The sequence below is a fragment of the Limulus polyphemus genome, unplaced genomic scaffold, assembly GCF_000517525.1.
Source record: "Limulus polyphemus unplaced genomic scaffold, Limulus_polyphemus-2.1.2 Scaffold1823, whole genome shotgun sequence".
In the NCBI taxonomy this organism is placed as follows: Eukaryota; Metazoa; Arthropoda; class Merostomata; order Xiphosura; family Limulidae; genus Limulus; species Limulus polyphemus.
Genome location: NW_013667433.1, coordinates 55,737 through 70,611, shown reverse-complemented (window position 1 = coordinate 70,611; position 14,875 = coordinate 55,737). Strand labels below are relative to the sequence as shown.

Here is a 14,875-nt window from a genome sequence, read left to right as displayed (position 1 = left end):
AATACTATCGATTTTACATTTTTGTTTACACAGACAAGCTATAAAGTCAGACCCACTTAACATACCCACCAATCACCTCCTCTTTTTTACAAATTTACAATTATCCTTTCCGACTTTTTATACCATTTATAGCTATTAGAAAGACAAAATTATATGAAATGACGTATTATATTACGTTTTTTTCAGTACAGAGTATCGTCTATTTCGTTTTCAGTTTGAAAGTTAGGGAAATATTTTAAGGCTCTTATGCCATAGTTAGAAAGCCATTAGATTTTATTATAGTTACTGGATATTGTTTGCTCTGTGCCTGTTATTATTCTGTATTCTTAGGTGTATTATTTAAATAAATAAAAATTACTTAGTGTACTAGTTCCTTCATTCTAAAAAAAAAGTAGGCCTAAATGTGATCAGCAACCTAGAGGAAAACACACACACACACACATGAGGTCAAAGGTAAGTACTACACTTCTTGTTTTTCATTTTTATTCATTGTTTTAAAAATAATCAAATTGTAAAAATGAGAAGCTTATTAAGGTTAGATAATGAAAAATAATAGCAATAAAAATTCTTCATGAGGTATACTTGCAGTCAGCTCGTGCTTTACACCATTCAATATGCATTCGCTGAGTGACAAACAACATATAAAGAAATACAAGTCAAGATATGATATAGTATTAGCTCAAAACGATACAAGTGTTCTTACATTCGGAAAATAAAACGATCAACTACCTACAACAGACATTCAATCACAGAAAGCACCATGTACCACATCATCAGAATAAACTATACAATTACAAGGTCTTTGGTTCAATGATTCTATTTAAACATGATTTTTCTGTCAAGACGTCAAATTAGAAAGCAAAACTGGTAAAAAATGTCTGAGTGTGTAACTGCAGGAATTCACTTATCTATTCAAATTGTTATGAATTTACATACCATTAACTGGAAAATGTATCTGACAGATATCTCTGTAAGGTGATTTTCTCTCCAGAGACATAATGCATCACAATAGTTGTCATACAGTCAACTGAAGTCATTACATTCAACAAACAAGTTGTAAAGGCACTTGTAATGACAACAGTGAAATTAAGGAAACTTCAAACTTAATATCTGTAGAAATTAAATTTTATGCAGTGTTACAGGAGCATATGGACAAAATATAACATTATTCAAGACTATTGAAACAAATGACTCGTGTTGTTTTTTGCTAAAATGCTGAGTACAAAAGAACTAAAACATAAATCTTGAAATCCATGTGAAAGGGTATCATGAGTAATTTCAAATGTGATATTGCCACAGAAACGATCAGTCATGAAGTAGCTATCACATTACTAATTCTTCATGCGTGACACTATCAAAACTTCGGTATACATTCAACATATCTACCCACGACACTGAAGCATTGATACCTGCTCTGCAATAAATACTTGAACTAAGACGTGATGCTGAGTTAAACATGGGTACTGGAGAAATGCACTGTGAAATGTTCCTTCAACCAATCTATAGCTAACAATAGCAGAAGCACTGATCAAATGTGGGTTTAATATAATAGGCGATATCCAAAGAAATGGAAAAATACGTTGGAAAGTATTTCTTCATGCCAGTTTTCTTATACTGTCAGCTACTTCTAAGGTTGATGAATGAGTTCTTTAGCAATCTATTTACTACTAAAGGTGTTGCTACAGGGAATAAAAAAGATTTAAGATGTTGTTTGTCGGACAAATAAAAGCAGATTAGGGTGTTGAGAAGTTGCCCCAACATGTGGGGCATGGAAACGGGCCATGAAATGTGCATCTGCAAATACTTGGAAAAAATGTTAAAAGTATGCTTAATGCCTCTGTAGTCTCATGCTATTTCCACACCAGCATCTATTTTTGCAGTTAGTCAGATACAGTCAATAAGCATTCTCAGAAATGTTAATGCAAAGTGAACAAAGTTATCTGTACAAAATTATGTTTCTGTGCAGAACATACAGATGGATGTTGTCATGCTGAAATAGTCTCAATTTGAAATTATATGGATGAAAGTTTTCATAGTAACGTATATAGAAACACATCTAGTGAACTAATATTTCTTCAAATGACAGCTAGAGATGTGGGTCATTTACTTGGTTGGTTAATTATGAAATACAAATATGATACATGAAACCTACATTTATAGCTTTTCAACAGCTAAAATATATAAAAACTTTAAATTTGTAATTACTTTACTGAAGCTTTTAGTAAGCAACTAAAGTCATGATAGAGAAAATACACTTGTGGGAGACAGCATTACATTTGAACCAAGTATACTCTTCACCCATGTGGAGCCAACAGGTGTGGTGTCGCAATTAAAGAGCGGAACAAGGTAAAAATTCCAAATCTTTAATGAAAAAGAATGTGTAGTGGCTAGGACTTGTTGTAACATAAGCGGGATGTCAACTCCAATCCTGGCAAGTGGCACCAGGAGGAACTCAACTGGCCCATGACAGGAGGATGGTCCTCAATGATTTACCTCAGGGCTAGGAACCAGAAGGGAAGAGGAGCCTCTGTTCCAAGAATCTAAACCATCATGTGCACAACTTGTAATAATAAATCATGGAAATGTACATCTCGACCATGTCAGGAAGGTGGAAATGCAACGTGGAGGGTCAATTCCATACCAAATTAATCAGCATTGGGGATGTAACATACAGGATGAGGTTATTAGGAAGTTCCTAACCCATTCACATGTGAGGAATTATGTTGGCTAGTCCAGCTTCAACCAATACCAGTCACCCAGGAACCAACATCCAGGTGGTGGTAAAGTTCCCTGCCAGGGGGACAAATTGCAAAATAGATGGAAAAATCCAAGGCAGAACAGTGGAATCCAGAAAAAGATATCAGACCCATGGCGAAATAATAGTCACATCTTCTACACAGAAAGCCACCACTCTACTCTCGACTGAGTGGAATTGTGTACACTCAGGAGAATTCCTCATGAAACACCACCCCCAGCAGCTAGGAGCTAAGAAGGACTCCTGTACTCCACTCGAAAAAAAGGGGAAGAAATGTGTTGGAGAGTCTGATGGAATGCATCACCAGAGAAAGTACAGTGGGTGACCACAAAACCCTATTGTGACAAGTAGACCATTCCCGATTCAGCAAACTAAAGAACATCTGAGTGGACAGCAATCTCTTTCTGCTTTATTTATGTCAGTTAGTCCATGAGTGTAGGACCAGTACAAACATTTATGATGCAATATGCTACAAGGAAGAACCTGCAAGCAGTATTGTGGTACACCCCAGCTCAACACTGAGCGTGATAGACCTTATAGATCTCGCAATGCAATTTTGAATATCAGCATACCTGGACAGGCACCACTGGCCACAGAACAAGATCCTCAACAGTTAAAGAAGGACTTGAAAAACAACATGGAGAAATGAAATAAAGTAACTTACTCACCCAGCACTGTACAGACATATGGAGAATGGCTATAGAGTAATGCAACTTAAAACTGTGGGGAGTGGTCCACATGCCAACCTGGATAATCTCCTCCAAAGAACAGAAATGAGCTGATGAATCTGATGGGATGATATACAGAACAACTGGCTAAAATATAGGAGAAAGGGAGGATTACATAATAAGGATAACCTGATGAACTTAACCAGTAAGGGTGATAGGAGAAATATCACAAGAAATGGATGGATTCCAATGGATAAACAAATGGGAGCGAGAGCCACATAAGGGTGCAATGCATGATACATAACACCATAAAGAATAGAACAAACACGGGAGACAATCTAGATCAGAGTGGGAGTAAATATGGGATATAGAAGGAAGGAAAATAACTGGAAAGGAGAACACACAGGAAAAACGAAAGGTACATAATAGGGCTGCTCTAAAGCCACAGTTGTTGAAAAGGACAAACTCTTATCAAATAACCCTGAGAGGGAAAGGTGAGAATCCATGCAGAATAGACCAATGACGAAATATTCTACACTTGCGTTGATACACGAACATGATTAAGGAATGGAAGTGTGAGACAACAGAGACAGTACACACATGGATAGCCCGAAACCCCTCACAAGGGACCGGAAAAAAAGCCACACATGAAGCCATAGTGTGTGGGGACAGAGGGATGAAGCACTCCTATGTGAGGTTGCCAGAGCAGGGACTGGGAGAGAGGAAAAGATAATGAAGGTTGTTCCTGGAGAATGGACAGAAACCATGGTTGGGCTGGCCAGAAAAGGACCACAAGAAGGACCTAATATGGAGTGGATTTGATGAGAGATATTACTCGGGGTAGAAGATGGATGGGAGAGTATGCATAAAGGAAAACGTTCTTCCAATCCTAGCTGAACACATCCACTGTCAAAGCCAAATGATGTGGTATTGGAGTCCAAAAGAGAGGAAGTTTGGCATTCAGATGAGTGGCAAATGCATGCAACTAAGGAGAATTCAACTGGGAACATAGCTATTGAAATACCTGGGGTTGAGAAACCACTACATGGGTAGAATCTTATTGGGCTGGAACAAATGATTCACAAAAAGATTGAGGGCACCCAGCATGCAACAAGCCAGTGAACGGATTTGATGGCTATAAGCCCAGAAGAGGAGATCTAGATAGTGGGAACATAAGGACCAGGATCGAGTGTTCCCTTGACTGGTGATGTAAGAGACAACTGTTGAGTTGTTGGAATGAATCATAACTATAATATCCTGCAGAGATAACAGAAAATCAACCATTGCCTGACAAACAGCAAAGAGTTCCAAAACGTTGATGTGAAGGTCTAACCCCCCCTGAGGCCAACGGCCAGGGATCTCCTGTGTACTGCAGCACATACCCCATCTTGACAATGAGGCATCTGTGAAGACGTAGATATCCAGATGGGGAAGAGGAATAGGTACATCCACTGTCACATTGCCTCTTCTAACTACCAGAGAAAGTTGGACTGGCAGAGAGCAGGAAGGGATATTTGTAAATTTAGAGGGTACCTGATGCAGTACCATTGATATTGTTGTACCCACTATAAGGAATGCACGTGGGCATGGCCGAGAGGGATAAGAGCCTCCAGTGATGCCCAAGTGCCCAAAAGAGATAGAACCTTCTGTGCAGGGAGAGAAGGTGCTAATAGTGCCCTCTGAACTAAAAACTCCATGGATCACAGACAAAGAGGAGGAGGCTGGGATTGCCTGAGATTGAAACTCCCAAGATGAACAAGATATTAAGTTAGGTAGAAAATGAACTTTTCCACTTACATAAACCAACCCGCCTGAGCAGCTTCTTTGAGGAAAAGTTGTGTGTATGAGGAAGATTCTACAAAGGATGGAACCAGAAGAAGCCAATCGTTCATATAAAGATGGAAACTGAGAATGCAAAAGTGTAGAATGCTGATGCCAGCTTAAAAGGAAAAGCTCGAATTTGATAAACGTGATTTTCGTGGTCAAGGCATAAACAACGACGTGAAGATAAGTGTCAAACACATCAAAACTCGTCATCCATAGACCTGGAAGAAAGTCCAATCTGAGAGACAGGTAGAACTCCATGGTGAATCAAGGCACAATTAGGAAGCAATTCAGTCAGAAGAGATAAAAAATAGGATGCCAATAACCATTCGGAAATAAAGTTTGGTTTGAATTTTGCACAAAGCTACAGGAGGGCTATCTGCACTAGCTATCCCAAATTTAGCAGTGAAAGACTCGACGGAAGACAGCCAGTCATCATCACACACTGCCAACACTTGGGATACGTTTTTACCAACGAATAGTGGGATTGACAATCACATTACACAAAGCCAGCATGGCTGAAAGGGGACCATGTTTGGTGGGACAGTGATTCGAACCCGTGACCCTCAGATTGTGAGTCAAGCACCCTAACCACCAGGCCAATTGGGAATAAAATCATGGAAGTACAGGAGAAACCTGTTTGATGGTCCCCTTGGTGAGAAGGACTTGAACTACTCTGTGAGATGCTGGCGAGAAACAGGATCTTAAAGAGGGGAATAAGGCGAAAGGTGTGAGGAAAAGAATAGAGTCCTTCTGGGAAAACTCGAATTACCCAAAGGTTTGCTGAACGATGATATGCAAGTGCATGAGTCTCCGCAGCATGTAGAGGATGTGGCATACTTACCCCTGCATGTAAGTGATATGCAAAATGTTTGGCAAGACCCCAATATCAGGCTAAGAAGGGAAATACAAAACTCAGAACTAGTTGCTGCAGTTAATAAGGAAGGGGAGGGATCAAATGACAGGGGTGGCAAAGAGAAAACACAACATACCTGTGATACCAAGTCTAAAAATGGTGACTGAAGTCTAGGGTCTTCAACAGGCTGAAAACGTGCCTACACAGCAGAGGAAGGGATAAAGGTTGTCCAAAGCTACATCATCCTGATCTAAGTTCTCAGGTAATGACAGAATTGCTTGTAGATTGGGAGATCCCTCAGCCTGCATGAAAGATGCCATCTCTTAATGAGCTATTGTCAGCACTTCCTCTGCTGATAATGCAACACCTGTCGTCACAGACTGTTGAATGCTGGTACTGTCAGTGGCCATTGTAGTCTTAATATTAAATTGGGAATTCATAAATACCCACTGACTACCAGCAATTGAGTGAGAAATAGAATTCACTATCAAATAAAGAAATCCAACTTGATAGTGGATTACAAACAATACTTGGAAATTCAAAAATCAGTAAGTGAGTATTTTCAAAACACACTAAAGAAGAGAAAATAAAAATGTTTGAAATCAAGCACTAGGTCTTAACAATGTTGTGCCAAATCGAGAAGTGAAGATTGGGTTCAACTAATAAAGGGAGTAAGCTGTGATAAGAGGGTTTATTGCATTTGTATTGGTAGAGGACTGTTGCATACTAATTTGCATGGTTAAACACAGCTGAATCACATGTTTGCATGCATAAAGACAACCCACTATAAGAGACTAAAAACTTTCAGAGGTAAATGCAATTTGTTTATGGGCTGAACTACACTTTTTTAACATGGAACTGCACTAATCACTGCACTGAAAACAAAGAATAGCAGCTAGTTAGTACAATAACATTCTATCAAGCTACGTTTATCCTATGCAACAGCACTTTCATTCTGTTGGGCAGCTTTCATCATGACAATGTACTTATTCATTGTAGACGAATTCTTAGAGATGGCTTTGTCAAACATAAGACAACTTTCAGTCATACATTTATTATAATCATGCTTTGCCATCTTTAAAAAGGCATTCCCACAATAAACCTCATTGGCAACGAATATAGTGAACACAATGTGGTTGGTATACTGCTATTATACAGTCTTCCAATTCTTGAAAATCCCAAAAGAACTAAATAAAGAATGCAGTTTTATTAGATATAATAGGCCTAATATCAATGTCTTATGCCAAGTATAATTAATTATAATCATGTTTCGCCTGCTTGGAAAAGGCACTTACAGCATAACAAAAGATATAACACTTTCGTCTAGTTTGTAGAGGTGTCTTTGGAGGGCTCACGGAGGCAGCTACTTCCCCCAAGTTCAGAGGGAAACCCCAAATAGGAGTTTCTATGAGACATTTCTGATCAGGTCAATTAACACACATATATATATGCAGATTATGCCATAGTGTGGACCCCTAACTGAATTTGGGGGGGGGGGGGACAACAACACAGGGTCAGCCTTCCTTCTCCCTCCCCAAGACTTTTGTGAAATGATGTTTTTGTTAGTTTATAATAAAACTAATTTAAATAAAAACCACTCAGAAATATTTAGTTAATTGTACCACGTCAAATATATTATACTTTCTAATAGTTTGGGTATTCTACTTAAAAGGAAATAGTAAACTGTTTTTTCTTGACCCTTGCATACTCAGTAGGCCTAGATTTGGGTATCATTTTTAGTAATATTACACCTATTCAAGACTATTGGATTGAGTTGGCACAGTGCACATTAAAATATCACAGTTCCATTTGCATTAAAAAAAAGGACTAATCACTAGTAAATAAATAACTTTGAATGTCCAACATGTCATTTTTACATTTTTGTCTGTGACTCATGTTCATGTTGCATGAAACTTTATAGTTACATGTACATGAAAATAAGATTAAAAAACAGTGTGGATATCAACATTTAATGTGTATGAAGTGTACTTATAGATAGTAAAATTTTTCCATGTGTCATCATGATATTTTATTCTTCATAATATATGTACATTAATAAAAAGTATACTGAAACATATATTATGATATCTCCTAAGTTTAAGTTTAAAACAAGTTCATGATTACTTTACATGTATATGATTTTTAAGAAAACAAAGAGTCAGATAAATTGTACACTACAATTGTACGAGACATTCTTTAGTACAAATAATTATCTATTTTTCAAAAATCATAAGCAGTACAAGTGAAATTTTGCTTACTGAGTGTAATGTGGTTAAAAACAAAATTGTTAACTCTCCTTTTTAACAGAATATTCTGGATATAACCACCAGTAATCTCCTGTCTAGGTTGCTCATTACATCACCATTAATTTGTCATTTCTGTGGTGTATTGTAAATTTGATAAAATACAACAGTATACGTCCAAATTATTTCTCATCTCAAAAAATTATCACTTTTTGTGTATTGCAGTGTTAATTTCTTTGTGACCTGGTATTATATTTGGCTAATAAATGTTCAACTTACAAATACCATCAGCTGATATTAGCAAATTAATTAGCAGATGGTATAAATGAGTTCCTCTCAGCCATTTCAAAAGCTTCCTCGGTGTTCTTATTCTGTTTGCTGTTTCTACTGGAGCCAGTATGCAGTGGCTCTCTTTCTGTTTGAGTAGCAGACTGGACACGGTTGACAGATTCTCTTTGTGATTGTCGACTAGACCTTTGAGATACACGGGGAAATGGTTTGATCACATCACTAGGTGTTTGGAGACACCTTGTACGTTGCTCCAACAGCTTTTGTGCAGACAAGATCTGGGCCTCATCTTGTGACATAAGGCCAGCATCATAGTCCGACGTATCTGATATTCTAATTGGGAAAAAATCCTGTTCGCTAGAACTATCAATCATTGGGTGCATTGGTAAGATGGGTGAATGACCTGGAGGTAATGTGGCAGCCATACTTTGGAAGGGAGAATAACCAACTCTGAAAGGCATATTATTGTAATGCTGGTAGCCAACACTTCCAGGAAGAGGTGGGTAACCAACTCCCATTGGCAATCCAACCTGTCCAGGTAAGCCAGCGCCCATGTATCCAAACAATCCAACATTTGACATAAATCCTGATTGATTTAAGATACCTGGCATAGTTCCAAGATTTCCAATAGCTGCTGGATGGCTATTCGATTTTTGCTGCTGATGAGAGTTGTCATTCATATCATTTGATTTTTGCTGCCTATGAGAGTTGTCAGTCATACCATGTGTAAATGGAGGATTTATTAAATTATGTTTTTGTATCATAGGCCTGGAGATCACAAATGCTGTAGGGGGTCTATGAAAAAAGAGAGCCTGATTCAGGTCACCAGTACTTGTGGCCTGTGTTATAGTAGTTTTGTTCAATGCATTAGATTGTGTAGCAACTGCAGCACTCTGGGAAGATGTATCACTTCCACGCCTATTGCCTCGAGACCAGGGATAAATGCGGTTGTGCCCTCTCCATAATCTCTCTCTTTCTCGTCTGGTTTTTCTTCTTTGGTGTCGAGCAAGTGCATGAGCAACCCATTCCTGTTCACTAACTTGGAAACTCATTTGAGAATCAAAAGACTGTTGACGATCAAAGGAGTCAAGTGAAACTCTTCTCTGACTTATATCTAGAAGAAAAGCAAAGTAAATAAAACAAAGATATCAATTTTATAATTTTACTATATTGGTTGTGATATGGTCACACACAACATTAATTTTAAAACAGGAAACATATTATTCTTTAATAAGAAATACTATTCTTTCATTACATCGTAAAAATTAAAACTTTCGAGATTAAGCTTCATAATTATAAAATATATCAACGTGCAAAAAACAATTCAGATTAAGAAGACACATATACCAGAAGTGGATGAGTAACCACGTATTCCCATGGATCCAGCACCTACAAGAGCTCCTCTTCGAGATATAAACTTGGGTAAAGCTGCTGCCCAAGTTGATGATAGTTCTTCAGAAGCAATACTGTTCAACTCCAAATTCATTCCTTAGTATTAAAAAAAAAGTATTAAATACTTAAATAGTGAAAAACAAACTGGTATTTACTAATTTTAAACAAATTAACCCTCTTGCTACAGGCAGGTCAAAGTGCACGTCAACATTTTAAAGTTACATTCAAAATTAATTTAAACTATTTTATTATTATGGTATACAAATAAATCTGGCATATAAACCAATTTTTAATATTATATAAGTTTTAAGTTTTTAATTTTATAAAGAAATATCTATAGTATGATAGAAATATCTAGTATGAGAATTGTGACATTTGCTCTTTAGGTATTTTCTCTTCTCTAATTTATTACCAACCCCTCCAAAAGTATAAAATTTAATGTAAATTACTCATTATAATATTGTTATTACTCAGGCAAAGCATAATTCTTATAGCCTTAAATCATATTTGATTACACAGCCATAAAATAGAAAATCATAACCCTCTTGTCACACCCACCTGCCGCATCCTCTGTTTCACAAATTGTCAATAGTTCTCTCTGATATTTAATACTATATTATTTAAAACCAATAAAAAGTTAAAATTTTAATCTATGAAATGACATTATATTATATTGTTTTCTGTACAGAGAATTGTCTATTTCACTTCCAGTTCAAACTTTATTCCCTCAGAAAACACATCAATGAGCTTAACTGAATTTTTAACAGGTCTTATTGCATAGTTAAAAAGCCAGAAACATTATGGTAGTTATAGGACATTGTCTGCTTTTTATGCATTATTATTCTGTGTTCTTAGGTGCATTATTTAACCCCAAGTTTACTGGCACACTTTTCTGTGCAGCCACGAGATTTTACTGAGTCACATTCAAAATTTAATTAAGCAGCTTTACTATCAATGTTTTAATTTCTTTACTTCAAAAGAAACTTTTTTAAAACTTCACTTTTGTTCTCCCATGACACAAGCATTTAGAAGTTTTAGTTTTTGATCTCTGTAATTTATGCAATTCTTTTCGTACATAGGACTTTAATGTCCAGACAAAAAATAGGCTAATTACTCTGTTTACACATCCTTCTTTCATATTCCTTAGGGCAAGTTCCAATAAGGAAAAATAAATATTTTGGGAATTCTTGACAGAAGCAACACAGAGATACAATTTTGCACTCAATGCTATCTATTTCTGTAGATCTTTATATAACCAATAGAAAGAGCTCCTTTTAAACTACAATTTTCCAATGATTATTTTCAAATTGGTGGGCAGAATTCTTACAAGTTCTTGAAACTGCTCCTAGTATTGATGACATTTATCTCCTTGCTAGCACTTAGCATTATATGTCACATAGAAATATGTTAGTTAGACAGTTAAATTGTATTTAGGTTTTAGTTTTATATTTTAGCTAATTGTGTTATTTACATTTTAAAATACATATTAGAAAACTCTGATAATTTTTTAAATATAACCCAAACTTTTTCTCAGTTCATGAGACTTAGTTTAGTACATGAGTGCAACAGCATTCTGCCAAAGGCTAAAGTATCTCTGCCAATGATACCGTAACACTGCCTGAGGATGCCCACTGACATGTCACAATAGATAGTAATGCTAAAGAATAAGAGAGAAAAATAAAACATAAAAAATAAACTATGTGAAAATGTAAAGACTTGCAATTAAGAATATAACCAAAACAAGGTATTTTAAGATTATTTGACAAAAAATTAAAAGGTATGTATATTTTTCTATTTCTTAATTTTAAACATTTCCTTGCACTGTATTTTCATGATAATACTCGAAATATTCAGTCTGAGTGCAAATAATAACTGCAAAAAATAAGAAATCTATAGTTTAAATAATCTCATTTTTTGTGTACAAAATACTTGTAATCTTTTACAAAATCTTACAAATTGCTGTGAAGATATGTTAAGAAAGCTCAGAGTTATCTAAGTATTGTTGAACTGTGTATCATTCTCAATACCAGAAGTAAGACAAATGTGTACAAACCATAACCATATTGTTAAATAAATAAAAAATTATTTAGTGTAGTAGTACAATTAATATAAAAAAGTAGGATTAAGTTTCATTGACAATCGATAGCAAAATAAAGACCCAGGTCAGTATTATATTTCTTGTTTTTCATGTGTATTCTTTATTTATCATAAAAGAAACTAAAATTTAAAAATTAGAAATTTATTAGATTAGATAAGGTTAGATTAAGTAAAATAAAGAAAAATAACAATAATAAAAATTTTTCATGAGGTGTGTCTGCAAGCAGCTTACCAGTAGATTGTGTGTTAGATAACTTGATAGGGTAATGTGAGCTAAACATTCACAAGTGATTCACAACTTATGTGGCAGAATTATTAGTTAGATACGGCTCAAAAGGCAATAAAACACTAAAATTTAAGTAGAAGAAATGTATACTGTTACCAGTTTTAAACTATTTAGGATAAACAACTCTGGTTTCCTGTTACAAATTGAAGTCATTCTAGAGAGAGAAAAAATGGTAATTTATATGTATTTTGTATTTTTTTTATGGTGGTTATGAGATTGGTCAATTTGATCAACCATGTATAGAGTTAGAGAAAATAACAGATAAAGTATAAAGTTTTACTGAAAAAAAACGTTTAAAATATATTTAGGAGGTTGTAGTGATTACAGAAATGAAGTTTGACAACTTTCAGAAAAAGAAAAATATTTTTCATCTTAACATGAAAATCACTTTGCACTCAGAGCAGTCAAAACTTTGACTTCATATATTCAAGGAGAAATTATTAGTAAAAGTACTTCATTACAAATTCAGATTTTTTGTCTATAAAAGACTTGTAACATTTACTGAAAGCTTGCAAAATTTTGTGAAGATACATAAAACATATTAAACGTTATAGTATGAAAACTAAAGGTCAACTTTGGGTCAAGATTGGGGTCAAATCAACTGATCCTGTAGCAAGAGAGTTAAAGGATTACTAGCTTTAAGCATTGAAACACTATATATATTTTTACATGAAACTCTAGTTGCAAAAAAGTCCTCTAAAATTTACACATAGTTCTTTACACTGTGCATAACACTATTAATGAGCTTTATCTTCTCAAACTTATACCAATTAACAAAGAAAGAGAAACAATTCTGGGTCAAATTATATTTTTGAAAAACAGAGGTATGTTATATTAGAATGGTTTTTGGAGTCTCACCACACTGTTACATTCTATGTTGCCACATCCAGTCATACTCTACCTGATGATCATACATCTTAACCATAGCTCTGCAGTGTAGTTACCATTATAAAATGTTACACTGTTAGGTTTTCATGTCCAAAGTTCACCAATACTTCCTCAATGCTTTCCATATAGTTTACAAGGACAATGATTTCAAGAGTTCAGTTATCCATAAATGCTGCATCCAATAACATGATTGTTATGCCTTTGTATGGATGAACTTTAATATCCACTTCATTATGCAGCTGCTTTAGGTAAGCAATAGTTGAACAGAAATACTGTGAAAACACCTTGTGTACACATGACTTGTCTTTTTTCCAAATGGAGATACTTCTTAATTATGTTGTATACTCTTATTTGGAGCACATGGACAACATTTGCCAATGACTTTTGTATTCATAGATTCTCATCTGTTACAAGATATTGCACTTTGTTTACCATTACTGGGATACATCTCATTGCAGGTCTCCTTCTGGACATTCCTGGTTCCTCAAATTGATCCATATTCCTTTGTTTTCCAATGGAATATCACTGTCTTGGAAATTCTAAATTCACGATGTGTAGATATCTTTATGATCTGAGTGTGTGAATATTTTGCAGTGGAAAGGGCTTTTACATACCCTTCCATAAAGCAATTGTATGAAACACCACACAATGTCAAAATGTAGTTCTGATACATGACATTCCACCATGACTTTATATCAGCAGTGGTTGTCATCTGATTTGCATATTCAAAATGTTTTAATTTAACATACTCAACTCTCTGTACAACAAACAACAAAAAATAAACCTACATATTGTTTATGAAATTACATGTACATTAGTATGCATCATAATTCTACTTGGATAACACCTTTGCTGTTTTATGAAGTAAATAAATTAAAATATTTAAACTAGAATATTCTATGTAAGAAATAATGAGTTTAATAAGCTAAGAAATATTGATACAGCAGAGATATTGATTTTATAAACTTACACTGGAATTACCTATTAATAAACATGTACAATGTATAATTATTATCAATCAATAGCAATACTGCTATAAAACTTACCAACAGGATCATCATGAGTGCTATGAAAACTGAAAGAGCTCTGAGCTTGATGCAACCCTTGCTGCTGAGCAAATGCTTGTGCAATGAGTTTATGACGCCTCATACGTACTGGCTCTTCTTCTGATTGACGGAACACCCTAGTTTAAATTATTACAGCACATAAAAGTTCAGCTGAGCATCACCAAAATAAATCTTTTAACCCTATTTCCTTTGCACATTATAGAAACAAAATAGATATGATAATGTATACAGTTATAGTTGACATATTTGTAAGTCTTATTATAGCCTAACATATATTTAGAATATACTTTAAGATGGTGGCCTCTTATTATTATCAAATATTACAAAGTGAGGTGAGGGAACAAAATACATCACAAAATATCTTGGTACTGACAGATCACTGAAAGTGATCTATTTTAACAACTGTTTATTAACAAACTTTGTAGATTTTATATTTTAGTATTATTTAATGTTTAACTCTTTCAATACTGGGTAGGTCAATGTGACAACCTCGTAACCATTTTGTGCTTGT

General features: G+C 35.1%; 1 protein-coding gene across 1 annotated transcript in view; it reads right to left on the bottom strand.

The window, feature by feature from the left end:
• Window positions 1-8,169: 8,169 nt before the first annotated feature.
• The window catches only part of LOC106465060 (smoothened homolog), a 61,518-nt gene continuing 54,812 nt past the window's right edge, over window positions 8,170-14,875 (bottom strand). The window contains exons 10-12 of the mRNA XM_013925257.2: window positions 14,344-14,480; window positions 9,982-10,122; window positions 8,170-9,748 (exon numbers count right to left, since the gene is read on the bottom strand). Of these exons, the coding sequence (XP_013780711.2) occupies window positions 8,652-9,748; window positions 9,982-10,122; window positions 14,344-14,480 (1,375 nt within the window). The 3' untranslated portion in view covers window positions 8,170-8,651. The remainder of the gene's footprint in view (window positions 9,749-9,981; window positions 10,123-14,343; window positions 14,481-14,875) is intronic.